This window comes from Chaetodon trifascialis, chromosome 11 (assembly GCF_039877785.1).
Source record: "Chaetodon trifascialis isolate fChaTrf1 chromosome 11, fChaTrf1.hap1, whole genome shotgun sequence".
Lineage (NCBI taxonomy): Eukaryota > Metazoa > Chordata > Actinopteri > Chaetodontiformes > Chaetodontidae > Chaetodon > Chaetodon trifascialis.
This window is the reverse complement of record NC_092066.1, coordinates 14,228,372-14,255,327: the sequence shown is the minus strand read 5'-3', so window position 1 is coordinate 14,255,327 and position 26,956 is coordinate 14,228,372. Positions and strand designations below refer to the sequence as shown.

At 44.4% G+C, this 26,956-nt stretch overlaps 2 protein-coding genes across 2 annotated transcripts; one reads left to right on the top strand and one right to left on the bottom strand.

Moving 5' to 3' along the window:
• Positions 1-343: 343 nt before the first annotated feature.
• LOC139339191 (RING finger protein 228-like) lies at positions 344-2,628 on the bottom strand. The gene has a single exon (XM_070974689.1). It carries the CDS (start codon positions 2,128-2,130, stop codon positions 1,492-1,494), a length of 639 nt encoding a protein of 212 aa, XP_070830790.1. The 5' UTR covers positions 2,131-2,628; the 3' UTR covers positions 344-1,491.
• A 5,695-nt stretch (positions 2,629-8,323) lies between these two features.
• pax3a (paired box 3a) lies at positions 8,324-26,657 on the top strand. Its single transcript, XM_070973802.1, has 9 exons — positions 8,324-8,740; positions 9,440-9,675; positions 10,106-10,235; positions 10,444-10,587; positions 19,479-19,678; positions 20,271-20,436; positions 20,563-20,783; positions 24,144-24,407; positions 25,594-26,657. Exons 1-9 carry the CDS (start codon positions 8,656-8,658, stop codon positions 25,609-25,611), a joined length of 1,464 nt encoding a protein of 487 aa, XP_070829903.1. The 5' UTR covers positions 8,324-8,655; the 3' UTR covers positions 25,612-26,657.
• Positions 26,658-26,956: the final 299 nt, after the last annotated feature.

The following is a 26,956-nucleotide window of genomic DNA, read 5'->3' as shown; positions in this document are numbered from 1 at the left end:
TCAAGCTTTTGTCACGGTGGCATTTAAGTGGCATTACTCACCGACTGGATGGTCAAATGAAGGAGTCCCTTTGAGAGACCTGAAAGAGATGGATTTTAACTCCGGAGACTAGTGTGGCCTCTTAAAACAACCCTAAATGCAGATAAATACCCACTGTGTTATTTGGATTCAGCGAATACCTAAACTAAATGGAGACATCATCTTGAATCATAACTGATCTCATAACCCATCCTCTTAAACTGACAGCAGTGTTTATCATTTTTGTAAACATAGGACAGGACGGTGAAAAGAGATGGTGTTTGGTGTCTAATGTAAATAAAAGAAATGCACAGAAGTTCAATGAATCAGTCTTTTATTGCACACTTCCCTGGAACCTCAGACCTGGGCGTGGACCAAGTCGTGGAGTTTGCATCTTTTGCAGTTTATACGACTCTAGAAAGCAAACTTTAGCCCATCACATGTTTTAAGACCCTAGGAGGTCATCTGCACTTCCATTGTCTCACTACTTTACAACACTACTTATTTTGGCCCCCTACCCCAAAGTTATTTCTCTCATCTTGTGAAGCCTCACGTCCCCTCAGGGTCGCTGGCCTGGGATCCCCTGCTGACGGTGTAATCACACAGAGGTAGTTATGGGGTAAACAGGTTCTGTCACTGGCACAATAGGTCGTGTTGCTAATGATGGTGATTGCACAAGAGTAATATAATAAGTCACATGCCAACAACTCGACACATAAGTACAGTACACATACGTCTTCACCTGTTTGCCACAGTAGCTGCCAAGCCCCTTATGAAATCTGTCATATGAATTATATCAGAAACAAATGTGGGAAGGGGTGGAGGTTTGGGGGGGAGGTTCGCTCTGTAATGAGCAAATTTCCTACTATTCAAGTCAGTGTCTGCTAATGTTTCCATTAGCGAGACCATTTAAAGTGCTCTTTCATTGATTTGAAGCCTTCTGTATACACACTGCCTCACACACCTGTACAATACCACAGTTACACAAAAGGTTCACTCAGGCAAGTAAGCAGTATGCATACTGTATCCAAACTTGTCATATAGTAGTTTACTTTTACACTATATGCTGTATGTAAATGTTTTATGGACTGCACAGAGTAGACGTATACAAGGTTTGCTTGAGCAACAAGGTCAAAATAGACCTTTTTCCAAAGCGCACATATTGAATAGTAGAAAAAGCACAGACGTCACTAAAAACATTACTAATCTCTGTGCTCTGTGTGTCCATGACAGTGAGCCAATAATACCAGGACCCTGAAAGTGTAACAGCTAAATGGAATTCAGCCTTCGTAAATGGTCTTATTCAGACATGTATTTTACTACAGAAATCCTACAATGACTCAGTTTCCAGTGTTCATTTGTCCATGTCCACAGATGCTGACTGAGGCATCTATAAGAATGTTTAAGCACGCCGACACAAATGGACAGTTTCCCCTTTTATGACGCTGACCAGGCAGTGCGCGTCTCAGAGCATCACATCATATAGGTGAGGGAGCTGATGCTGCTTGCTTCAGTTTCAGGTCGGTAACTTAACATGCACATTAACCAAGTGAGAATGAGCGAGAGCAGGGCGAGAACACTAGCAACGAACAAACAGATCGGGCCGACGGGCGGCGTGGTGTTATTGAAGTTGTGTACGAAGATGAGGCCCAGGAATAAGAGCACCACCATGGACAGGAAAGAGAAGATGGCGCACACACAGCCGGTCGCAAACGCAACGTGTTTGCAAGTCTGACAGCTGTCGTTGGTCTCTTCGGAGGCGAGCGGGGACACTGCTGGACCCGTCTGGACGTCTGTTGTGCTTGACGGGTGCCTTTTCAGCGGCAGCACATCGGTCAGGGCGGTGTTGTCTGGGAGGTTGTGAACCCGATATTCCGGTACCGGAGTTCGGTGGCGGCACACGGGGCAACCGATCCTCCATCCGCGGCCCTCCCGGGAGTGCAGAGCGTCGAGGCACGCCTGGCAGAAGGTGTGAGAACAGCCCAGTAATTTGGGAGTGTGGCGGTCCAGGTCGAAGTAGTTGTAGCATATTTTGCACTCGTGTTCTTCGCCGTCGGTCGCGTCAGGCGGAGGAGAGCCGCGATCGCCTCCTGCGTTGACCGCCTCTGCCATGTTCCGTCGTACTGAACTACAGAAATAGTTTCATTTTGCATTGATGGTCAGATTCCCTGAGCGCACACTGAGAAATACCGGTGGAGAAAATGCCCGGGTGGCGACACAATGCACAGCGAGAGCAGCCGTCTGTCTGCGCTCCCTGGTGTCAGTCAGTCCCGTTAGCTGCCGCGGCTCCATCCGGTTGCGCGGTCACACACTTGTTGTGTAACCGGCCCAGGGCACAACCCGTGGACAGGGACACAACCCGTGGACAGAGACACACCGCGATCATATTACCACAACTAAACCGCAGAAAATCCGCTCGATAGATTTGTTCAAATTGATTTCCCAATTCTGCGTGTGCCACCTGGCTGATCTGTCACAAGTGTGGGTCATGTGTATGAGGTGGATTTAATGGGCCTATTTAACCGTATAATTAGAATTTAGCGCCTGCAGCGACACGAAAGCGCGCCCAGCTCTCCGTCCCTGTGCCTTTCAGCACCACGGGCAGTGGACAGCGCCGAGCAGCGCGGTCAGCGGTCACACCTTCAGCTGCAGCTCAGCAGCGCTGCTGTCGTGCATTATCACAGAACACGGTCTGAGCATCAAGGAGCGCTGCATGCGTTTGATCCGCTGTCCTTCCGATTCGTGCTCGACCCTGAAAGAACAGCCGTTTTTCTTCCATGCAAGCGCTGTCCTGAAGGTTCCTCTGCTTCATACGGCTCAGTAATCACTCTCTGTCACCATGCTTCACTTAAAACGTGATTACACATCTACAAACACACACAGCTCTGGCACAACAACTATTTGCTTTTGCTCGGGCTTGTTTATGTCCAGATTAATTTTACCAACATTAAAGCAGCTCAATGTTTGCCCCCCATGGCTCAGATACACCTGTGACACCGCTGGACACAACTTAATGTTTGTAGTCCAGAGATGTTTTGACAACATCTGCAGCATTGATAAAGCACATTACATCTAGGTATGGCTTTGTAGCCCTGAGAAATGTGCAAATTTTCTTGTAAAAGCAGTAAACAAAGGATTTCCCTGCTAGAAAACCAATCCAATGGCGAGGACATCCTTTCCGCTTGATTGACAGAGGAAATTATCGTCGTCTAAACAGAGAGTATGTCATGCAGGAGCAATATTATGTAATGCCATAATGAAAGCATCCCTGTAAAAATAGATTGGTTTGTTTCAGACAGGCTGCATACAGTCTGAGCTGTAAGCTGCGTCCCTGTAAATTCAACATTCGCCCTCTTGTGGTTGAATGTAAGCATGCATGTTTGTTCACACTGAACGGTGTGTATGCAGAGTTGGGCAGTACAGCATATTGTGTCTAACTGGACTACAGTTAGATACAATTACATGCAATTAATCATATTTTAACAGTGCAGTAAGTGTATTGAGTTACAGTCATTAACCAAAACAGTAATCACATTAAAGATGCTTTTTAAAGGCACTTGTTACACTAGGCCTCTGGCATAGACGAAGCAAGAATTGTTTGTTAATCATGAAATTAATTGTCGTTTTACTTTGCCAGTGTGTGCATTTCACAAATAAAAAAATATTCACAAAAATGAATCCAAGATTTTTTTAAACATGTCTTCAACTAAGTTCCCAAAAATGTTTATGTAATTGATATTTAATGCTATATTTCAAAGATTTTATATCGTATAATTAAAGAAACAAAACCTATGGACGCACAATGTGTGAAATGTGCTTGAAAATATTTACTCAACAAATTGCAAACATTTTCTGCAAAGATCTGTTGTGTAGGACTAGATGTTGCTATCCCTCAAAGAATACACATGGCACTGATGAGACTGTGGGGTGGTCAGTTGAGTGATGGCATCCTTTGGGTTGTCAAGTGGGCGCCCTGCTTCTTGGGTGTTTCGCTGATAAGCCCACGACACCTCCAGAGTGTTCAGCAGTGAATCCCAGCATCCCAGGTTCACTCCCTAGATGCCATCAACTGACTTGAAGGCCCAGGCAGAGTCCTTTCTCTTCATCCACAGCCACTGGCTCCCCTTCTCAGCATCCCTGGAGATGTCTTTGACTGCCTGCCGGTGGGCCTTCCCTCGCACTCCCACCTCCCGGAGACACCAGTGACACCAAAAACTTTCATTTCTGCAGATCTACAGACATTTTCCTCATCACCAATCAGACAGTTTTTTTTTTACAGCTGCAAACTTACTAGTTGTTAAAAGATGATGCATGTAAATATGTTATTGCTTTTTATCAAAATGCATCCAGTTTCTTTGAGGAAGCAGGGAATCCCCCTTCAGATGTTGTCACAACACCACATGACGTCTTCCTTCCCTTACACACACACACACACACACACACACACACACACACACACACACTGAAGTAAAGGCATGGGACAGATAAGAATCTTACAGGTAACGATGCATTTTCATCATGAGACCATACAAACTATCAGCTCATGTTTCAATCCTTGTTTTCTGAACTATATAATTAAGCTTTCATACCCAGAGGCTGTGTGATCAACCAATGCTCTGCTTCTCTTCCTCTTTTGTCCTGCTCACCTGGGTTCACCTCATGGGTCTTTGTCATGATAACTGCACTCAGTTTGAGTTCCCACTGAAGTGTTGTGGGTCACATGTATTTGATAAGATCAAACACATCAGAAAAACAGTGCCTCTTTTGGAAGTACCTTGTAACAGGAACATCCCAAGGCTACTGATCACAGAGTGGACATCCTTATACTGAAGATGCAGCGTTGCTCAGATGCTTATCTAAATGTCAGCCTGGCCTTTCTTCTGCTCTGTCGTCTTTATGATGCTGCAGGTTCATAAAGACAGAACATCAAGCATAACTGATGATATATCACAAACAAAAATGAAATCAGAGTTTTTCAATTATTTAAGAGTATGTTCCCTTTAGTTTGAACATATAAAAAAAGCCAATCTTGTGCGGCGTTTACACAAGAATAATAAATGGACAACTTGTTTAATTTCAGTGAATCAGTCAGATTCTTGGACCACGTACTGACCTCATCTTTATTTAGGCGCTGTGTCTGCGTAACATGTGGCTAAGAAACACTATAGCACACTTTTTTTCTTTTTCTTTCCAAATCTGTGTTTAGAATATCACAAAGAAGAACTGGCGAAGTCGTCTGTGTCAAAGCCTCCACTATAATTAGACCTCAGCATGGAAACTGATATTATGGCACATTATTCGAAATTCCTTCACAGCACTGGCATGATTCTCCGAAGAGTAATAAAGGTTAAGCACATGCTGTTTTACAGCTGCCTGTTCAGCATAATAAAGCCACAATACAAACCCAACGGATAATGCAAATTAGGGTGATCAACTTATGGTATCGACCGTTCCTCTCACAGTGAGCTATAGCTCTGTTTTTTCTGCTGCAGTTACAGTTTCACAGTCAGGAATGCAGAACTGACCAGTCTGATTCTGAGCTTGTTAGCTCAGCAGTTGGCTTCCTAGCTTATGGTCACTGAGATGATTCAATTGCCTACGAATGTCTGTCTGCATTTGATGTGATGGTGTAGAGTTAATCATGGATGCAGCAGTGTTGCAAGGCGCTCTGAGGGTGGAGATTTTTCCGGTGGTCTCCTTAGGGTGACGCAGTCTAGAACCTCATCGCTATGGGGCCACAGGCAAGATCAAGACTGCCTATTTTGCTATTACGCCAACTTTGTCTTTAGTGGATGCAGAGCAAATTACTCTGTTTTTTTTATGTGTAGGCTTTCAGAAATACAGCCTTGAAAGCCCCTGGCTTAATCCGTGAGTATGTTTGGTAAATGCAACATACTATTTCTTTTCAGGGCCATTTTGTTCTTTATTTTTGATGCATTTTGTCCAGCACCACAGCACATTTCTGACTCAGCTTACCCCACTAATTGATTTGACATGGTAGATCCAATATCCTTTTCATGATAGTCAAACTTTAGTATGATAACTCCCCCTGCTTCTTTTATGGACATATAATGTTTCCACATGTTCTGTAGCCACTGTGCCATTTTTTTTTTTTTTTGTTATATGAAGTCTTATAGGAGGAATTAAACTATATTGATACACATGCTGCAATGAAAGGGAGAGAAAAATGACGCTCTCCTGCCATAAAGTTAGGATGAATTGCAGTAAAACACAGATAAAGAAGCCATCTTTCAACACTTGTGGTCCATTAGAATTTGGTGTTTTTTCACTTTCTAGCAAAGTGTCACAACTGTAGCAACACCAAAACACCTGGCTCTGCTCACCCATGCTATCACATAGAAGGCTGTGATCATTCTGTGATTGATTCTTGATCATTGTTAGGGAATAATATTGACAAATCTGGTGGTCATCAATTAATTACCTGGCAGAATGTCAGCTCTGAAGATGAATCAGTTGGTCTTACAGAGGTGATGACCTGCCAGTGACTCATAGAGTGCAGGCTGAGGAGGCCTCCAAACAGAATCAGCCGCTATATGCTCTTATTGCTGGGGGGAAAAGGGAAAAATGGGGAAATGTATCGGTGTATTAAACACGCCCAATTATCATAATTATCACAACTCTACAAGCTACAGAAAAGTCAAATGATCCCTCATGTGGTTTTGTGTGTCCATAATCGACCATTTGCACGGATGTGTTACACTGCCATGTGGCTCAACCACGGGGCCGCGCAGCGCCTATTGTTCGGTCCGTGCAGCTATTAGATGACGATGCAGAGCTTTTTGAGTGGGCCGTGGTGGAATTAATAAAATAATAATAATAAAACAAACAAACAAACAAACACCACAACACCATGTTTGCCTCTTGACATGCATCGTGCGTGCTATCTGGTAGAAAGGCCTCAAAAAAATCCCATCTGCCAATGCCTCTTTGCAACATTTTAACTGCTCAAATTAACTTTGCATTAGATGATATTCAAAAGAAAGAAAGAAAGAAAGAAAGAAAGAAAGAAAGAAAGAAAGAAAGAAAGAAAGAAAGAAAGAAAGAAAGTCTAATAGTATCGTTTGTGGAGCATTTACAAAATGACACACTTCAACATTTTTTTTTACAGTGTTTTATAGACTAACGCACTCATTCACGGCAGTGCTTTACTTTCACTTCCATAAACATAACTGCCGCACTAACAGCAAATGGAGTGAACACTGCTCGACGTGATGATCATGTTGATCAAAACTAATGATGATAAACAAACGTAATAATAATAACAATAAAACTAATAATAATAATCTGTGATGCGGTTATGGGCCTTTCATATAATTATAGTGTTTTCTTTGTGTCCTTACCTGTTGCCGTCCTTTGTCAGTCACGTTTAACCCTAACTGAAACTTTATATTAAAAAAAAAACAACAAAACTATATATTCATATAAATATATATAAAGAATCTCAATTAAAACTTAAGTCGATGGTGAACCTTCTCCCACGTGCGGCTGCTGCTGCTTTTCTGCGCGCGAGCACCTGGCATGCTCCACGCTCCACGCAGCAGAAGTAGGTGCTTAAAGCAGATATTTGACATGTAGGCCTACACCTCTGCTCTGCAGCGGAATCTGCACACTCATAAAAACCCAGACCGCTCATTGCAAGGTTTTCAATTATTTCTTTGCATTTGTCATTTACACCGTAGACATACATGTTTATAATAATAATAATAATAATAATAATAATAATAATAATAATAATAATAATAATAATAATTAAAAAGAAACACAACAACTATAACACCAACAACTAGCACTGCTGCTATAATACACATGATACCTGTAGACTTTAATTATTATCAAATATGCAAGACTCTCTCTCTCTCTCTCTCTCTCTCTATGTGTGTGTGTGTGTGTGTGTGTGTGTGTGTGTGTGTGTGTGTGTGTGTGTGTGTGTGTGTGTGTGTGTGTGTGTGTGTGTTTTCAGACAGTATTTATAAGCTCCCAATTTCAATATTTTCCATCACAGAGCAGTCATACTCCCAACATTACACTTTCTTCTCCCATGAGCCTCGCAGTGTCCTGATGTCTCACCTTCATCATGAGGAGCATGACGCAGACTTCAGCAGAGGCATGATCAGACCTTCATTGATTTGGAATAATTAAAAGTTGCGCACAAAAAGTTTCTTGCGCAGCTTGTGACACGCACGATAAGCTGACCTCGTGAGGTCAATCCAGACAGAAGGGAGCCCCTGCTGTCCAATCACAAAGCTCCCCGAGCCCCTGAACGTCCGGGTCTTTGACCAATCAGGAGGCGCAGCGCGGAGTCAGAGGGGACAGCGAGCATAGATAAAATGTTTGCCTTCCATCCATCCTCTCAAACCATCCTCTCAATCCTCGCAGGACTGTTAACCTGCCTTTTGATTTCAACTCTCACCTCAGCACACAGCCGGAGGACAGCGGGCAGCAGCGCTCCTGAGGGACTCCGTTTTCTCTGCAACCTGTTACTCAAGGAGAAAGGGAGGCTGCACGGTAGAGAAGGCGAAGCATTGCAGCAAAAACAAAGGAGGTTGTGAGGGGATTAAAAGTGACGAGCAAAAGGCAGCTTCGCTCGAGGCGTTACCTGACAAAAAGTCAGGGATCATGACAGCGCTTGCAGGAGGTTTACCGAGAATGATGAGACCAACTCCTCACCAGAACTACCCGCGGGGAGGATACTCTCTGGAAGGTAAGACGGAGGGCCGCCACCAGTTGCTGCTCACAAGCGCAAGAAAATTCAACTTTTAATGAAGTGCGCCAAAGTTGATATATTCGAGTTGCGAAAAGCTTCAAACCCGCAAAAATGTGAAAGTAAACGACTCATTTAAGTTTGTGTTAGAGGCCTGAGTTTTAAATGTCCTTTAAAGCAAAACCATATATAAAAAGAAAAAACTATTCCGGGTTTGAGGTCTACAATTCCAGCGGCAACAAGACGGGCTGTTTTGATTTGAATGTGATTTATTTAGGCTATTTAGAAATTATTTTTATCATCTAGTTGTTTATTTCTCACCTTGTCGAACTGATTGGGCGAGACACGATTGACAATTGTCGGAAAGAAGAAAAATATTTGGTTCTCTCGTGCCAATAGCAGAAATTTTTATGCGTCTTTTACGACAATTGAAAAGTGAATATTTTAACTGAACAATGTGTATTCAGACCGCTTGCATTGCAGTTAAATCTTTGATTTTCCACATTTGATTGCACTTTAAAAGTCTACCTGTTCGTTATAATATCCAAGCAACGGTTTTCCTGACGGATTATCAGTTCTCATCACTAAAAATTAAAGTTTATATATATATATACATACAGTACATACACACGCATTATGTAAAAGACACATCTTTTGTGAGTATCCAGCTGTAACTAACTGCCCTGCGCTGCTGTTCAGTGTCCACGCCGTTAGGACAGGGTCGGGTCAACCAGCTCGGTGGTGTCTTCATAAACGGCAGACCTCTCCCCAACCATATCCGACATAAAATCGTGGAGATGGCGCATCACGGTGTCCGGCCGTGTGTCATCTCCCGTCAGCTGCGGGTGTCCCACGGCTGCGTCTCCAAAATCCTCTGCCGGTACCAGGAGACAGGCTCCATCAGGCCGGGGGCCATCGGAGGCAGCAAGCCAAAGGTGAGAGATGAAGTTCTGGTAAATTCACGACAAGCAATTTAGACGAAAATCCAGTAGTGAAATTCAGACGAATGATTTAAATTCCTTAAAAAATCTTTTCTTTTTCTTTTTTTTTTTTTAAAAAAAGGGAGCAACATCCACTGCTCTGCTTGTGTGTTAAAACTAAAATCAAAGTCACGCAGTTACGCAATTATTATTATTGTTATTGTCATTAATATTCTTAAGTCTGTTGGAGATAAATTATGACTTGATAAAGTTCCTGTAAGGTCAATATTTCATTCTTTCTTTCTTTTTTTTTTTTTTTGAATCGCCGTGACGCAACTTCAGCCCTCCAACTTCATAAATTCACCAACTTTTGTGTCTCGTCTTTGAATCTAAGAAAAAAAAAAAAAAAGTCCAAACTCATCTCATCTCCTTCCTCCCATTAAAGCAAACCGCTTCTCCGGAGGTGGACAAGAAAATCGAGGAGTACAAGAGAGAAAACCCGGGCATGTTCAGCTGGGAGATCAGGGACAAATTACTGAAAGACGGAGTCTGCGACAGGAACAGCGTGCCCTCAGGTAGGCCAGCGTCTCTGGGCCTGCGGGAGAAGACAAATACCAGCGGGTGTTTCTTTAGAATTAAAAACTAAAACACTTCAATCAGACAGACTGTAAATGCTTGTCCATTCGGTTGTTTATGAACACCAGTCGTACATGTTTTTATATCCAGTACAACTGCTGCTTCCAGACATATTTAATATTCCTTCATCCTGTTCTTGTTTCTCAGTGAGCGCCATCAGTCGCATCGTGCGGTCTAAATTCGGCGGGGCTGGTGACGATGAAGAGGAGGATGATGAAGTGGTGAAGAGGGAGATGGAGGAAAGCGAACCACGGACAAAACACAGCATCGATGGCATCCTGGGAGACAGATGTGAGTGCAGCGTTATGATTTTATCCATCTTCGCTTTACAAGCAAAAAATGTTACAGCCTGCATCCGGATACGGTGGGGAATGGTTGATTTTTCTTCGTCGGCATCAACATAATAATGATGATAATAATATAAAAATAATAATACTGCGATTATGACATTTTATTCATGCCAACTGTTTTTAGTTAACCCGCACAGGAAAGTTAAAAGCCCTGAAGTTGCAGTCCTTACACATGAGGTCAGGCTTTCTGAGATTTAACAAGTGCGCAGAGAATTTTATTTAAGTGGATAATCAAACATTTATCTAACTTCCAAGCCTGAGAATTTCTTGCTTTTACTTTACTTTTCTTTTCTTTTCTTTCTTTCTTTTCTTTTTTTTTTTTTAAACACACAATCGGACACTTGAGGATGAACTTCAGGGGACAAAGCAGGGAGAGTCCATTGAGCCTCACACCTCAGTTTGAGGAGCACAAAAGCCAAACTCCAGTGAGCGGCTCAGTGGTGTACAAAAAGACGCCAGGGCCTTTCAAAACGCGCAGAGAAAGGGAGAAAAAAGTGCGCTGACAAAAGGCCCGGAGAAGACATTATGAACCCGCAATGAGCGATGAATTATTCAGGGACACCAATGGGCCCAGTGCGACCTGGTTTATAGACTGCTCAAAAAAAACGTGCCAGTTTGGGATCTTTACGCACTGTTTACGGGTTGTCACTCAGGAAAAAAATAAATAAATAAAACACGCGGGCGAAGAGAGTTTGGGCAAACACCTGTTGATTTACGACCTGTTGGGGTCTGAGGAGCGCGTCGCCGCAAAAGGTTGCTGTTGGAGACATAATGGAGTCTATAGTTAATTATTGATGACAAGACTTGCAGAAACAGCGGCGGTGTTTTGGCACTATCTTGTATTGACGTGCAGATTTTTTCCCTTTTATTCAGTGTTGTGGGTTTTATTAGATATCTTTTTATCGCTTAGCTTAAACAGATAAAGACCACAGAAAGATAAAATAAATACTAAGTTAACGCATTAGGCGGCTTTTTTTTTTTCTCCTGGAGTGTGTTAGATTCACGTCCGGCCTTGCGCTATCAAACTGAACGGTGCCGTTTCTGTTGCGCACGGAGCTTTTGTCACAGTCTTTGCGCAATGAGCGTGACGCCTTCAGCCAGCGAGCGCAGGGAAACCCTTCTCTCCTCTCCACTAGATTAAACCCAAACCTTTTATTTCTCTCCACTTTCATCTCAGACAAAGTCCGCCCCTTTCCTTTCTGCCTAGGGCGCACACATTCATGCGGTATCTGCGGGCACTTCCCTCTCCCTCTTCCAGGCGAGACACATCCTTAAAACTCGTTTCTAAAATCAATAAACAAATAGATAAATACATTTAGCACAGAGGATTCAAACCAGGAACCATCAGAATAATCAAGAAATTGGGATGCATCATTGCTACTTAAATTAATCGATTTTTTAAATAAGATAAACTTTAAAAGTGTGTTTGACACAACTCTCATACAACGCGTGCTGTCTCCAAAACATGACACTTCTGCCATATCTTTAATTGATACTTTTGGGCTGGTGTGAATCTGTGCAGAGAAAACAAATAACATTAGCTATTCCACATCAAATAGGGGATATCCTCCATGCAAACAGCTCTGAGGCACTTTCCCCTATTGATATACAGAACAGCACTATTTCATTCTTGTGTCTCTTTGTGGAAGTAGTTGTTGTTTTTCTCTTTTATAGCTTCTTCATTAGAATGTGAAAAGGCTGGTTTGGGGACTGAGAGAGTGTCTTCTGGCCAAATATTGATTAAGTAGGTGTTTGCAGAGGCTATTGTTGTGGCGAAGAGAGGCCTGTTGCTCTCTGCCCCTTTCTTCTCTACTACTATTGTTGGCTTTCCTTAAGTGCTAAGATCAAAGCTGACTCATTTAGATTTATTTGTCTGGGAAAAGGACTGCTAAGGTTTGTGGGATAAAGTATACTCGGCAGCCCCGGGTCTGCATGGCATTAGCAAGTGGCTGGAACATTGTGGGAAGGATGTTCGCTGGAATGAATCTGACGATCGGTTGTTTATATCTCCTTTAACTGCTGAGTTATGGAGGTGGAATTCACTCCAGTGTGCAAAACTTAAACAACATGCATGGTTGAGCTGCAGCTTGAGATGTGCCGGAAAGATTTTTTTTGGTGCCATTTAGCACATTTGCCCATAAAATAGGAGTATATCTGACTCAGTGTATCTCTGGTAATTCACTTTAAACTGCAAGATTGAATAATGCAGCGGTGCAAAGAATTTGTTTTTCCCATGAGTAGCGCAGAATTAATTGATAGCATCCTTTCCTCTATTTATTACTGTTAGCACTTTAGCCTCATTTAACTAATTAAAGTAACCAAAGTCCTGAAAGAGGGGTAGCCACTCTTGCGGGATCCATTTATAGCAGTGGGGGTGACGGGGAGAAAGAAGAAGAAGAAAAAGAAAGCTCAGAAATACAAACAGTCAAAGGGATAACTTTTCTTTAAAGGGAATCCTGTGGTGCCAAATTGAATGAGCCCAGTTCTTTCAAATCTGCCATGGTGAACGCAGTCAACATGTAATAATTGGTTTCATTGAGGTGCATTCCAACAATCTGCTGCCATTCTCCTGCCTCTATTGTCCGGAGGCAGGCAAATAGCCAGAGGGACAGGAGGAATCAAGTGCTGACAAAACATGAAAGATTTAGCTGCTTTTGTCAAAGGAGCTGAGTAGGACTTTGTTTGTGTAAATAAACTGGGTTACTGGCTCCCCGCGATTTTGGCATGGATTTGGAGAGAGAGAAATTTAGGGAGTAAGGGGAGCAGAAAGATCATATTTGCGTTTGAGAGTTTACCTTATTTTAAAGCAGCTCGAGTGCGATGCAGCTCAAAAGCCATCGAAAGGGGGAAACGATGGCGGTAGCAAGCTTCCATGTGCAGCTGCCACGTCCGAGTCATCTAATCCAATTTTCAAAGTTCAAAACTTATATTCTCATGAGACTTTTCAGAGTACAAACAGATACATTTCTCTCACACACGGGGAGCAAAAGAAACTGAGCAGCACGACAATAACCAACAACTGTAAACAGAGAGAGAGATATTTGAATTTCCAGAACTCGTGTCTTTGTTTGGGGTCCCTGCATTTCCACGGTGAATGAGTTAAAGATTGGAGGTTTAGAGGAGACCGTGTCCGCTAGACACAGGAGACAGAAAGCCTCAATGCAACCAGAGGAATGTCTGCTACAGCCACATTTCCATTTTCCTCTCAGGGGCTGGATAATGGAGAAATTTATATGTGGGCCTCACTCTATGTTTTCCTCTGTTAATAGTGCTTATAATGCGAGCTTATCCCAGTGGACTGCTGGGCAAAAACAAGGCAAACTTCAAAATATATTTACGCCTCGAGAGGTTTAGATAGATAGATAGATAGATAGATAGATAGATAGATAGATAGATAGATAGATAGATAGATAGATAGATAGATAGATAGATAGATAGATAGATAGATAGATAGATAGATAGATAGATAGATAGATAGATCAACACATTTACGTTCTGTGTTGGCATGATTCTCAAGACTCCCTCGTTCTCATAAGAGAAAGAAAAAATCTACACTGGCTGATCTGCAACTGAATGCAGACTCTATGCTTCATTAAAGCCTCTTTCTCTGTTGGCACCCACATTGTGATCCTCCAATATTAATTCAAAGGACAATTAATGAATGCAGGCCAACTTTGAAGTAATAGGCCGGGGTCCTGCCCTGAGCCGGCCCCTCGGCGCTGATGTACTCTCCACATTCTCCCCACTAACCCCAGAGACACTGTGAAGTGACTGAAAGAGAAGCAATGAGCAATGGAAGGTCAAGGAGAGGAGCCCCAGTAGAAAAAGAACTCTCTATTTCCTTGGAAGTATTAGCCAAGCAAAACTCTGTGATGGGGAGGATAAAGGAGTGTGAAGAGAAAAGGGTCGGGGGCGAGGGGACTCTGCAAAGAGGAGCACAAAGGGATAGTTAATTGAGTAAAGCCAGACAGCGTTGTCAATCACTTAACTTTGTTTAGCCTCAGTTTTTGTGGAGCTGTTTCATCCAGCACATTGCACATTATGGACACGCCAGCACAACTCTGTTGCTGTTTTGATTAATGTCTTTTATTCCCTCTCTGAACAAAGAAATCCACTAAAAAAGATTGTTTTAAAAAATATATATATGCATTCCAAGTTGTTTCCTACATTTGTCCAAACGCAGGCACTGCAGCAACAACAGAGGCTGAAAATGTGCAGATCTCATAAAACCAGAAGAAATACACGGCGAGTGAGTGTTTATAGGAATGCCATGATGGCTTCCCTCTCTCTGCTGAGGGAAGTTTTGTTGCAGGGTCAGTGGTGAGGCCGTCTCCACTGCAGTGCTGCGCAGTAGCTGTGAAAAGGTCAGGGGCTAACCGAGGGTCACTTGACTGTTAAAACTATCAGGCCCCAGGAAAAGGAGGTTACAATAATGTTTGGGAAAAGATGACAACTGGCTGACTCCCTAATTTTAGACTGGTGAATCAGTTTTGACTAACCCTCACTTCAAGGTGCACAGACTTTGATCTGCCGTGTGGCTTGAAGCACAGGCTTTGCTGTTATGTGGAGTGAGTGTGTTGGTTTTTCCGAACAAGCCGATTGGTTTGGTTGTCTGTCTGGCCTAAACGAGGCCGGGCTGAGGTGGATCTGTGCTGGTTAGCCTCCATTTGACTGGAACGTGTGGCAGACTGGCCTGTTGCTTTGTCCCTGCGTGGGTTCTGTGCCGTTGCTTTGTCCCTGCCCCGAGGGTGGAAATGCCACCGTGAAACTGTCACCTAACTACACCGCAGTGGAACTAAATAATAACCACCGCACACTGGGCACACATAATAGCCATGAAGGTCCATTTGTGGCTTTTTGTCACTTCACCAAAATTAGACAGAGATACATCTTTCAAAGTCATATCGCTGGCTATTTCTTTGTCCGTTGAGTGCCAACCTCCTGCGCTTATTCACTCCATTTTTTTTCTATCCATCACATCATCATCTCCCTCTCTCTTTCTCTCTGTCCACCCCCCTCTTTTCCCAGGCAGCTGCCGGTTCCTGGGGGCTCTTTAGCAAGTCAAGTGAGCAGCCCACTCACTCCCATTTTTCCCTTAACTGTTAACCCCAGCTGAGCCCATAAGCTGTCAGTTAACTATTCTTTTCCTCCAGTGCATCTGCTCGCTCTGGCTCTATGTGGCACGCCACTATTTTATTCAGTGGCCCAATCGCGCTGTGCTCTGTGGCCTGAAAGGGCCAGATCTACTTCCCTGGGCAAATAACTAGTTCATTTGTCTCTTCTTCCCTTTGTTTTGTGTTGTGAACACATGTCACCAGCTCAATTACCTTCTCTATTAACAGCCCCTGGAGGAAGGGCTAGCCAGCCCCTACCAAGGCGAGACTATAAACCGCCACATATGCTCCACTTCTCTTTCACTTTCACACTGAGGATCTTCATCCCTTCCTTTCTCTTCTTTCTTCACATTCCTCACTTCTTTCCCTTCCTTGCTTTAATATGTGTTTTAATACTCTCCACTCTTTCCACCCCATTCACTTTTTAGCAATTTCAAGATATGAGTGTGAATTTGTGTGCACATGTTGGCACATACATGCATGTGTTCGCCTGCGCATGTCTCTTTATATTAACATCTCTTGAATAGATGCGAGGGGGGTGAATTCTTGGCATGGCGAGCCCTGGCCGTGTAGACTATGTAGTAAAGAAGAGCAGAGAAGAGAAGAGTCTTTTTTCCTGCAGTTGGACCTGCTGCAGGTGAAGCTAATGGGACTGGACGTTCCCCAAGTTCACATCTGTGACCCTCTGGAGTTTCTCTCCCCTGCCTGTCAGCCTCCTCTCTTGATCAATAAATGGTTCTGTTTACTTGGAGTGGTCGGTCCGTTGCGCTGTCCCCCTCCTGCCGATGTTTGAGTTTGTGTGTGTATGTGCGTGCGCACACAACTGTAAATGCGTTTGCTTAACTTTATTTAAGAGTCTCTGATCAGGGAAAGGCACCTGTTGAATTTACTTGTTGAATACACGAAACTGAACACCGCCCTCCAAATGTTTTTAAATAAATGATCCGCCATCCCCTCCACTATCTAAAGTAACTCGCTGTTTACGCAATTTACTAATCAATATTTTACTTTGTTTTAAAAGGTCTGTTTTATGGACGATTCTCCAGTAGCCCCAATTTCCGCTTGAGGGATATCTAGATATAATCTATCTTTCTATTAAGACTCTTGTCAGAGCCACAGCCAAACTGTGAGCGGCTATGGAGTATTTTCAGCTCCCTGGTGCTTTAGCTGCAGCGTAAAATTTGATTTGGGTGTTTAAGTAAGGAGGTCGAGGCCTCCCTTTGTGTGTCTAGTATCCTCTTCTGCTGTTTGTTGCGGGGAATGTGTGGGAACAGCCCTCTCTGAGTCCGCTTCTGTGTTGGCGTGCCTTAAAATCGATCCATAGCGGCGTAAGAGCCGTGTTTGCAAATGTGTGAGATGTGGATGCAGTGACGGGTGAGCACAGAGAGAGAGAAGTGGAGTGAGTGGATGAGAGGGAAAGGACAGCTCCACTTTTAAGAATGACCAGCACCCCCATTCTCCTCAGCTTGGCACCCCACACCCCTTCCCCTGCATCTTCTTCAGGTGCCTTCAGCCTCCCATCTCTTCTCCACGTCAACCTCTTCAACTTCCCCATCCCCCAGCTCTGTGCCCCTCAAGCCATGGAGGGAGGGGATGAAGGGGTGCTCCCCTGCTGTGCCCCTCCACAGCCCCCAGTGGCCCTTCTCTGGACCCCTTTGTGCCCCCCCCCTCCCTCCCACCCTTCATTCCCCCACTCAGCCCCTGGCCCTACAGCCCCCATCTCACCCTACAGCCCCCACCCCACTCCCCTGCTGGGCAGGTGACAGGCCCCTGAATGCGGGCCCAGGCGTCCCTGATGGCTCCTACAGATGGAGCGTGGTAATCGGCCCAATAGAGCCCTGCCACAGGCTTTTCCCTGCTAAGATACAAAGGCTTGGCCACATCACTTCCAAAAAAAAAAAAAAAAGACATAGACTGAGAGAGGAAGAGAGCAAAAGAGAAAGTGCAAGCCAGAGGATGACAAAAGCAACACTGTCATTTGCCATTAAGGGAGCGTCTGTGACCGAGTGTTTTCTCTGTAGTTACTAATAATAAAAACGGAGGAGAAAAAGAGAGGGAAAGACAGAAATAAAGGGGCGAAGCAGGAGAGTTCCACCCCCACCCAGCAGTTAACATGAGTTACAGTGCCAATAGGGAGCTTTCTCCTCTGAGGAGTTTTATGAGCCCTCCTTCCCTCCCTCAGGAATCTTTTCATTTCTGCGCCGTCATTGGTTCTCTGTCTTTTTCTTTCTTTCTCTGTTCCTCCGTCATTAAAATGGTAATGACATTGCATGTTACTGAGCTTGCTGTTTCTTGCAGTGTTCTCCTTTAGTGTTGCTTATGTGCTGATTAATGGAAGTGGCACTCGGTAATCTCAACAATATTGATGTTTAAAAAAGTGTTTATAGGTAAAGTATCGAGTTTTACTTTCATGCTGTGTGGCCTTCTCCTTATGCCCGTTGTATTATAAAATTTGCTCCAACTGGTCTCAGGCCACATCCTTACCTAAACAAACCCTATCTAAAGCTCATAGTGCCTGTTCCAGGAGTATTTAAGCATCCAGCCAATCCTATGTGAGCCTTTATGCCAGCGTGGCGCCCTTGGTTCAAATGTAATAAAGAGCTCTTCTCAGCATCAGAATCTTGTGTGCTGGCGGTCCGGAGCGCAGCAGCATTCCCAGGGAGCAAATCCATGTGTAATGCCTGGTCAGACACACACTGGCAACCGGCACAAACATTTCCTGCTTGGCTCCAGAGGCTCCAGAGGCAAGGGGAGATCCCTGCTACCCCCCTCCCATGTCTGACTTGGCACTTTTTAATTAAAGCTTTAAATCTGGAGGGCAGAGGGAGAATGAGCAGTCTGGGGAAACAGACAAACCTCAGTCCTCTGCTGAGGGCTTTCTGTTGCTTACACCTGTCTCTCTCTGCTTTTGGGTCCCTTGTTTCTTCTCTCTCATTTTAGGTGTCTGAGTACCAAAAAGGTGCAGTGAACCTTCCTCACGAGGTTTAAGAGGCCTCTCTAGGGTGGACTTGGGAGTGTATTCCAGCTCTTTCTGTCTTGTGTCCATCTGTGTTTGACACATTGTCATGGACTGTGTTCATTGAGCAAAAGCCGAGACGCAGCAGATGCATGTTTGTGAGTGTGTGTATGACTGAGAAAGAGATGAGGGATTGCAGACATGTAATAGAGGACAAAGGCAGGCTGTCACGCTAGTTTGTGGAGCCTAATCATTATTTAATAGATGGGTAACCTCCCCCAGAAATGCAGCAATAGTCCTCTGTCTCTCGTCTCAAGCCTTCATTGATTCCCTTCTTCTGCTGAATTAGACCCCAATAGCTGTCTCCCAGTTACCCAGTCGCTCTCGCCTGCCCTCAACTGAACAAACAGATTAAGAAGCACCTGCAAAAGGCTGCCTACTCTTCACTATGGGACCCTATCGGCATAGCGCACAGCATGGCTAAGACTGGGAGAGACACAGTGTCCCACGGAATAGATGCCCCGGAGGGATCTAGTCCTCTTTAATCCATGTTCAAGCAGCTTCTGGCTTTTGATCCCCTCGGGAACCACTGAGGAGTTTAAGGGAGCAGGAGGACAATCCAACGTTGCTCTGTACCATGTGTCATACTCAGCATAATCTATTGTCTCGGATCTGTCTATTGTACCCTAGCTTGATAAGTTTCATTCATCAGTCTGACTCTGAATGTCGAAGTAATGGTCTGTTTGTCTTTTGCAATTCTAGCCAGTCACTCGGACGAGGGCTCCGACGTGGACTCAGAGCCGGGGCTGCCCCTGAAGAGGAAGCAGCGCCGCAGTCGGACCACATTCACGGCGGAGCAACTGGAGGAGCTGGAGAGGGCCTTCGAGCGCACTCACTACCCCGATATCTACACCCGGGAGGAGCTGGCTCAGCGGGCCAAGCTGACGGAGGCTCGGGTTCAGGTTAGACACACGCACAGGCACACTCCTCAACCTCAAAGTGCCGGAGACTCAATCTTGACAGGAGAGCAGTTTGTCACGGATATGTGTCATGTGGGCGTTAAATTGCCTTGGGATGTTGCCACACATTCCTTACAACCATTAGAAACTTGCCCCCGTGTCTGACCCCCATTCTCCACATACACAGACACGGCAGATACACTGCAGCCACTGTGTATGAAGACAGATTCTCATTTTTGTCAGACCCTCTGCAAAAAGGGTTATGTCAAAATCCCAAAATAGATTCCTGATTCAGATCGTGTGCTAATATAGGCTTTAACAGCTGTAACAGCCCTCTGGCGTTTGCCTCTGAACCCCGTGACTTGCGGTAGCACACAAAGATGTAATGTCTGTGGTTTCACTGCACGCTCCAGATGTTAAGATCTCTATCAGTTCAGCTCCCTGTAATGGGTCAGCAAGGACTCGCACATACACACACACACATATACACTCACAAGCACATACATTCACAAATACAGATGACCATATATGTACTGTGCAAGTGAACTTACTCTATTGGATTAGCAGATAAATAAACACTCTGTTCGTCTCTCAGGTGTGGTTCAGCAACAGAAGAGCCCGGTGGAGGAAGCAAGCAGGCGCCAGTCAACTGATGGCGTTCAACCACCTCATCCCAGGTGGTTTCCCTCCGTCAGCTATGTCAGGCCTGCAGCCGTATCAGCTCTCCGACAGCCCCTACACGCCTACTTCTATAGCGCAAGGTGGGTTCAGCAGAACACATCTAAACACGCTTCAGATGCGTGCTTTAGAATAATAGAATTGAGTAATGCCCTTGCAAATTTGCTGTCAAAATGGGATTTTAAGCGGCGTGTTTTATTTCTCAGCAGCATCCGAGCAGCCCAGTACAGTCCACCGGCCGCAGCCCCTGCCCCCCACCTCCGTTCACCAGAGCGGGCTCAGCTCGTCAGCAGGGTCCCAGGATGGGAGCTCCGCGTACTGCCTGTCCTCTGGACGTCACGGCTTCTCAGGATACTCGGACAGCTTTGTGACCCCAACGGGACACACCAACACAGTCAACCCCACCATCAGCAACAGCCTCTCACCTCAGGTTTGTCTCCACATGCGTTATTAGAATAGATCCTAGAAACACACACACACACACACACACACAAACAAGACACAAGAATTTCTTCATTCTTTCTGAGACGCACCATATGGACGGATAATGATACACATAAACACAACCCGTCTGTGTGTGACCTAGGAGGTGCCATCGCAGTGACATTGATGAAAACCTTGTTAGGCTAAGAAACATGGTAGCTTTTCATTTTTGTTTATCCTGCTGGGTCGTTTGATGAATTTAAAATGTGGCAAAAGCAAGTCTTTGGGGAGGGAAAAAGGGCCAGAGATGAGGAAGGATGTATGGATGTCGGATGATGACACAAATCAAAACTGAAAAGACAATTATGGTCGATTACACAGTCATCAGTGTCCATCAGTGGCTCCCTACCAGCCCAGAAGATGGACTAACAGGCGGAAAACGAGCTTTTAACCGCCACAAAGGGTGGCCGGCCCGTATGCAATGCATGCTGGGTACTAATTCCCATGAGAGGGAATCTCAGACTCCTGTCAGGCACAGATAAAAAACTGCCTCAGGCACGTTGGTTACTATGTGAATGCCTGAGGATGTATATATATTGGGAAAAAGAAAAAGATCTTTGTTGTACCTGCCAGGGCGCGTGGTCAGAAAGTAGCTGGTGGCACCATTGTGGCTGGAGGTATAATTGACTGCTTTGATATATGAGCTCTTGTTATGGACCAGAATTTGTCATTCCCTCCTTAAAACCAGCCACATTCACTTTTAAAACATTAGTCTTCGGAAATTTTTATTTTCACCGGACAGATACAAGTACAGAGCGACAGAGCAGGTGTCGGCAGCGGATCAGTGGTTGTGATCTTCGCTAACTCATAATTTGTACATCAGTTAAAGAGTTTGTCGAAGCATAGCTGGTGTGCTCCTGTAACTGAGCACACACATGGGTGTGAGCTCACACACCCACAGGGTCACCGAGTGACTTTACCTCCAATAAAGAGGCCAAAGGTGCCGTAGCCTCGTGGATGGTTTCAGCATTAACCTTAGCGGGCAGCTCTGTACAGAATGGACGTCTCATCTCATGCCTGGAATGTTTTCTCAGTCTGGAATTGCAATCACAGAATGTTCCAGTGTCTTAATTGATTGGAATGAAGTAATCTATCCCCTTGTAACAGAGTGTGTAATTTATGCAAATGACTCACTTTGTTGGCTAATTTGTTTTAATTCATGTATTCATTGCAGCTGTTTGAATGTATATTGCAATACAGTTTTCCCTATTTCGGATGAGGATAGAATTAATTCCCCGATTTTAACTTAATAAGAGGGAGGAAATGAGAATTGATTAAATTCTATGACATTGATAGTTAATACACGAAGACCTCTCTGCACTTCGAAAACTTCCCGGCTTCAGTTTTCACAGATAGCTTCACAGCTTGGTCCATTTTCTCTTTAAATCCTCCCTGGATTTATCAGGTTATCTGAACTCCAAATCTGTCTATAAAAGATACACTACTCTATCTACTATTCTGTATCCATCAGGAGATTCAGAGGTTCAGTTAACTCCAGATATGGTCACATTAGAGCGCCGGGGAGTTTTGATATGGATAAGGTTTACTTTAGATAGGTGATATTCTTGTCTGAGCAGTTAGCTCTGTATTCAGAGCTCCAGTCGGGCCAGCGGTTTCCCCGTGGTGAGGGATCTCTGGCGTCTCACTGCTGATCTGGTGCATACCAAAGGAACCCTTTCTCACCAAGGGAGCGAGCGGCCAGGATTTGCACCCCCCCGAGACCTAATCCCCGGAACAACCTCAGAACAGACACCATCAGGAACTGCTGCTGTTTCAGCTGCAGACAGAGAGCGCATGGACGCATGAGCGCGTAGATAGACACAGACCCTCTGATACAAGCATGTACTCACAAATACATACCACACCAACTGCTGTTGTGGCTGAACTGTTACGGAGGTACGGATAAACACCAATGGATGACCAAACAAAAGCTTTTCATGAAGCCACCAGAAAGTTAATTAATTCAATATTTTAATGAATAGTAGAAACTCTAAAGGGAAAGGAGACATTTAACTATTTCAAGGCACCATGAGGATGTGTGGGGGACTGAATTGAATTAGTATTTTATGGCACTTTAGACATACTCGTGTTTTTGTGGACTCTGTGTGCAACAGACGGTTGTGTTTTACAGTATCCTTAGCAGTAAGAGAAATAATGGTTTGGTGGTGGGCCGCATTGATGTGTTCGTCAGATGTGTTAGGTCAGATCGCTCTGACAAACCAACTGTAAATTACATACGTTAAAGACACATGAGGTTGAGGAGGTTGCCTCGGTGTGTGTACATGTGCGTGTGTGCGTGTCAGCTGGCTGTCAGTTGGGTCTTTCCAGCTTATTTTCGGCGTGTTTGCTTTTTCGTCCTGCTTTAGCTCTGCTTTCTCCTACATGGACTGTAACTCTCGTTCTCTCTTTAACTTCACTTCTTTAGACATTTTCATGACTTGGCTTCTCACGCAAACCTACGTGCAGCTGTTCACGATGTATCACTGATACCCCTACACCCCTGACATCAGAGCAAAAAACGCTTATATTACAAATGAGCGTGCACACGCGCACACACCTACTGTTAAATACACAATTCCACACGTAGGAGAGGTAGCGTGCACACACATACCCAAACACACCCCTCCCCTCATTCCCACGTACCCTTTGGCCTCTTCACCCTGGCCTCACAGGACACGGTGATTTTAGGGCATCAAGAGAAAGTGAGAGAGGAAAAGAGACAATAAGAGAAGGCGCATTGCTCTGAGGAGGCCCAACACATCAATGGACGCATACAAATCTGACTGAATTCTTGCTGCTTAAAACACATCACATTCTCAAAAGTCTATTGTTTAAATATTTTTCTTATATTACAACCATCCGAAGTCGGCTCTTTATTTCTTTTCTATCTGTTCCACTTGTGACTCAATGCAGTGAAAGTGAAGAAATATCCTCTGCGTCATACATTTGACAGGACAACTCCAACAGAAACCACTGGTAGGCTAAACGGTTGAACTTTTTAGCCACCATCAGCTCCACAATCAGTCAAGCAGAGTAAAGGGAAACCACATGTGTGAGGGAAGCCAGTAATAAAGTTTTTCTGACAATGAACAAGGAGAGAGGCCTCCGCTTTAGCCCACCTGAGTGGAGAGGAAAAGTGGATTGAATGGAGTAAAAAAATATTATCTTTACATACATTGGCTATATGTTTTTTCATTTCTAAAATTCATTGCTAACACGCTGCTAGAAAAATCTTCTTGATTTGTGTCTTGTCTATTTGATTCTGTTGTTTTCTAATCACTCATTTTTCCTCCATGTGTCCGCTCAGGTAATGGGCCTGCTGAACCCAGGTGGAGTGCCACATCAGTCCCAGAGCGACTTTGCCCTCTCCCCACTGACCGGAGGCCTGGAGCCTAACGGCGGCATGGCTGCCAGCTGTCATGGTTCTCAGCGTCTGGAGGCTCTACCAGGCCTGACCAGTATGCCCACCCTACCCAGCACCCAGTCTTACTGCCCACCTTCCTACACCTCCCCAGCTTACGGCATGGACCACCATCCATCCTACCAGTACGGACAGTACAGTCAGAGCAAGGTATGCTTGAAATACTGTTTAATGGCCTGGTGTTTACATACTGATTTAGGGGTGTTTAGAGACTTTAATTTCCATATTTGAAGTTAAATTATCTGTAATTGATGAGAGGTTAGGTCCCTACCCTGATTTAGTTTATATTTTCAAACCCACGTTAATTGTGCAGACCCCTCTGATGAGCGAGCTTCTCAAATCACCCCGCTGAACATGCATGTCAGAGAGCGCGAGTGGCCAGGTTGCCTCAGTTTACATTACCATCATCAAGCTAGCCACGTGGCCTGATGCAGAGGCATGTCAAGGTCTTATCCCAGCGCACACACCAGCACACACACTTTTCACTCGCTGTCCTTTCGTGACCCCGTGTGATGAGCTTGCCCATCGAACCCTCAGTGTAGCTCACCTAGCCATGTAATGACCCCTGTGTAACAAAGATAGCCGCCCAAATGAAAGGAGCCACTTCCCAAAGCGTGTTTGACAGGAGGGAGGGGAGAGCACAGGCCGCAGCGGTGCGTTGTTGAGGCTGATCTGAGGTACACTACCACATGTTGACTGGCCCATCAGTGGCAACATCTTGATGTCATTAATTTAGCCAGTCCTGAGAGAGACTCACATGTAGCTGTTGGGGGTTTGGTGAAATGTGTGTGTGTCCATGTGTATATGTGAGCACAGGCAGGTATGTGTGTGTGTGTGTGTGTGTGTGTGTGTGTGTGTGTGTGTGTGTGTGTGTGTGTGTGTGTGTGTGTGTGTGTGTGTGTCTAAAAGGAGGGCAAGGGGCTCCTTAACAGGGGGCGATTATGGCCCTTGGCAGGCCAGGATTAGAACCATGTGTCCCACTGGAGGTCAGATTTAGAGTTGTTATTGATCAGTGGAGCAGAGCCAGAGATCCAGGTTAAGGCTCAGTCTCAGGCTAGTTTTACTGACCACATTAGGTTCAAAGAATGTCTAAAGAGATTGCCAAAGCTCCTCACCTGTTTTTGGAGTTTTATTATTTAACCTAGGACCCCAGTTTCCACTCTCACCTGCTCTCATCTGCTCTTAAACGCTTCTTCCTTCGTTCACAGTGCTTTCACCTTTCATTTAACTTCCCATTTCACACTTTTTGCGGACGCTGACCATCAGAAGATTGAAGCAGTTAAAGCTGAATAAAATGAAAAGAACCGTCTTAACCCTCCTTGTCTTTTCTCCTCAGGTGCCTTTCATTATATGAAACCATCAACATGGCCGGAACAGGAGGCTTCCCGGCCAGTCTGACATTCATCGCCAGAGAACACCCCCCAGCCCCGAGGACAGCGAGAGAGAGGGTGTGTGGGGTGAAGGGGTTTTTCTCCCTCAGCACGGGGGAAACAGTTGAGATGGAGGTGTAGTGATGGCAATGGAGGGGGTTGACTGGAATAATTAGGACCAAAGGCGCAGCCTCTCCTGTTACCTGGCAATCGCTTTGCTTGTGCGTCACGTCATGCTCCAAGGAGCGAAACACGATTTGTTGTCCTTGCTTGAAGAGGAAAAGAAGAGGGGAAGGGATCGGGCAGTAAATACATTCAAGATTGCGTATTTGATTTTTGTAATATGTGGCAGAGATGCGAGCTGAGGCCCCCCTGTGCTTCTCTTCATCACAATGTCTTAGGAAAATATTATTTACTGTACATTGATGTGATTCTTGTATAAGACATTGCAGATGAATTTGTGACTACACCGGGGGAACCAGCAGAGAGGTGAATGGAGGCGGAGTGGAGTCATAGTGAAACCACTGCAACCCAAAGAAAGTGCAATACAGTCGTACCTCATGTGATGTAAATTAACACGGATCAAATGCCCCTGGTTATACCCTCAAAAAATATGCTCTCTCTCGTTTTAATGTCATTCATTTTGGGTTGTGTGCATTGACCAATCAGGGCAAGTGTAGTTGTGACGTCATGAAGCCAAAAAATTCTCTGCCAGTGAATACATTATTCAGTTTGACAGTTAATTCTATTCTTTTTTTTTTGCATGTGTTAAATTAGTTTTCACCAGGAACTTGCAAACATTAGTTCCATTTCTTATTTATTTAGCGTTGCTCAAGTGTTATGTCTCTCCTGTGCGTCTTGTATTAAGCGCTCCCAAGTGCTTATAAGTAAGTCTTACACTATGTTCATTATACATGTTTTTTTCTTTTGTATAATTTTCATTTACATTTGCGTAAAATGATTTTGTTGAAAGAAGTTTTGTGTACAATACAGCACTATTTACTATTTATAATAAACTGGATGAAAATGCAGAAGGTTGTGACTTTGAGTGGGTGTCATTTACCGGATACCAGGGCCGTAGCTACTATTGAGAAGACTAGGTCACGTTTTTTTTATAGCAACTAATGAGAAGTTCACATTCTATAATTACAAACGTACACATGAACGGTATTTTACAAGATAATTCTAACATTTTTACACCCAGCAGGTTTATGTTAATTTTATGCCACATAAATAATAAATATAGCCTTAAAGACTTCAACATTTATTCTTGGAAGTGCGGAGAAGGCACCATTCGGACCTTCATGTTAGGAAATTAAATTTAGGAAA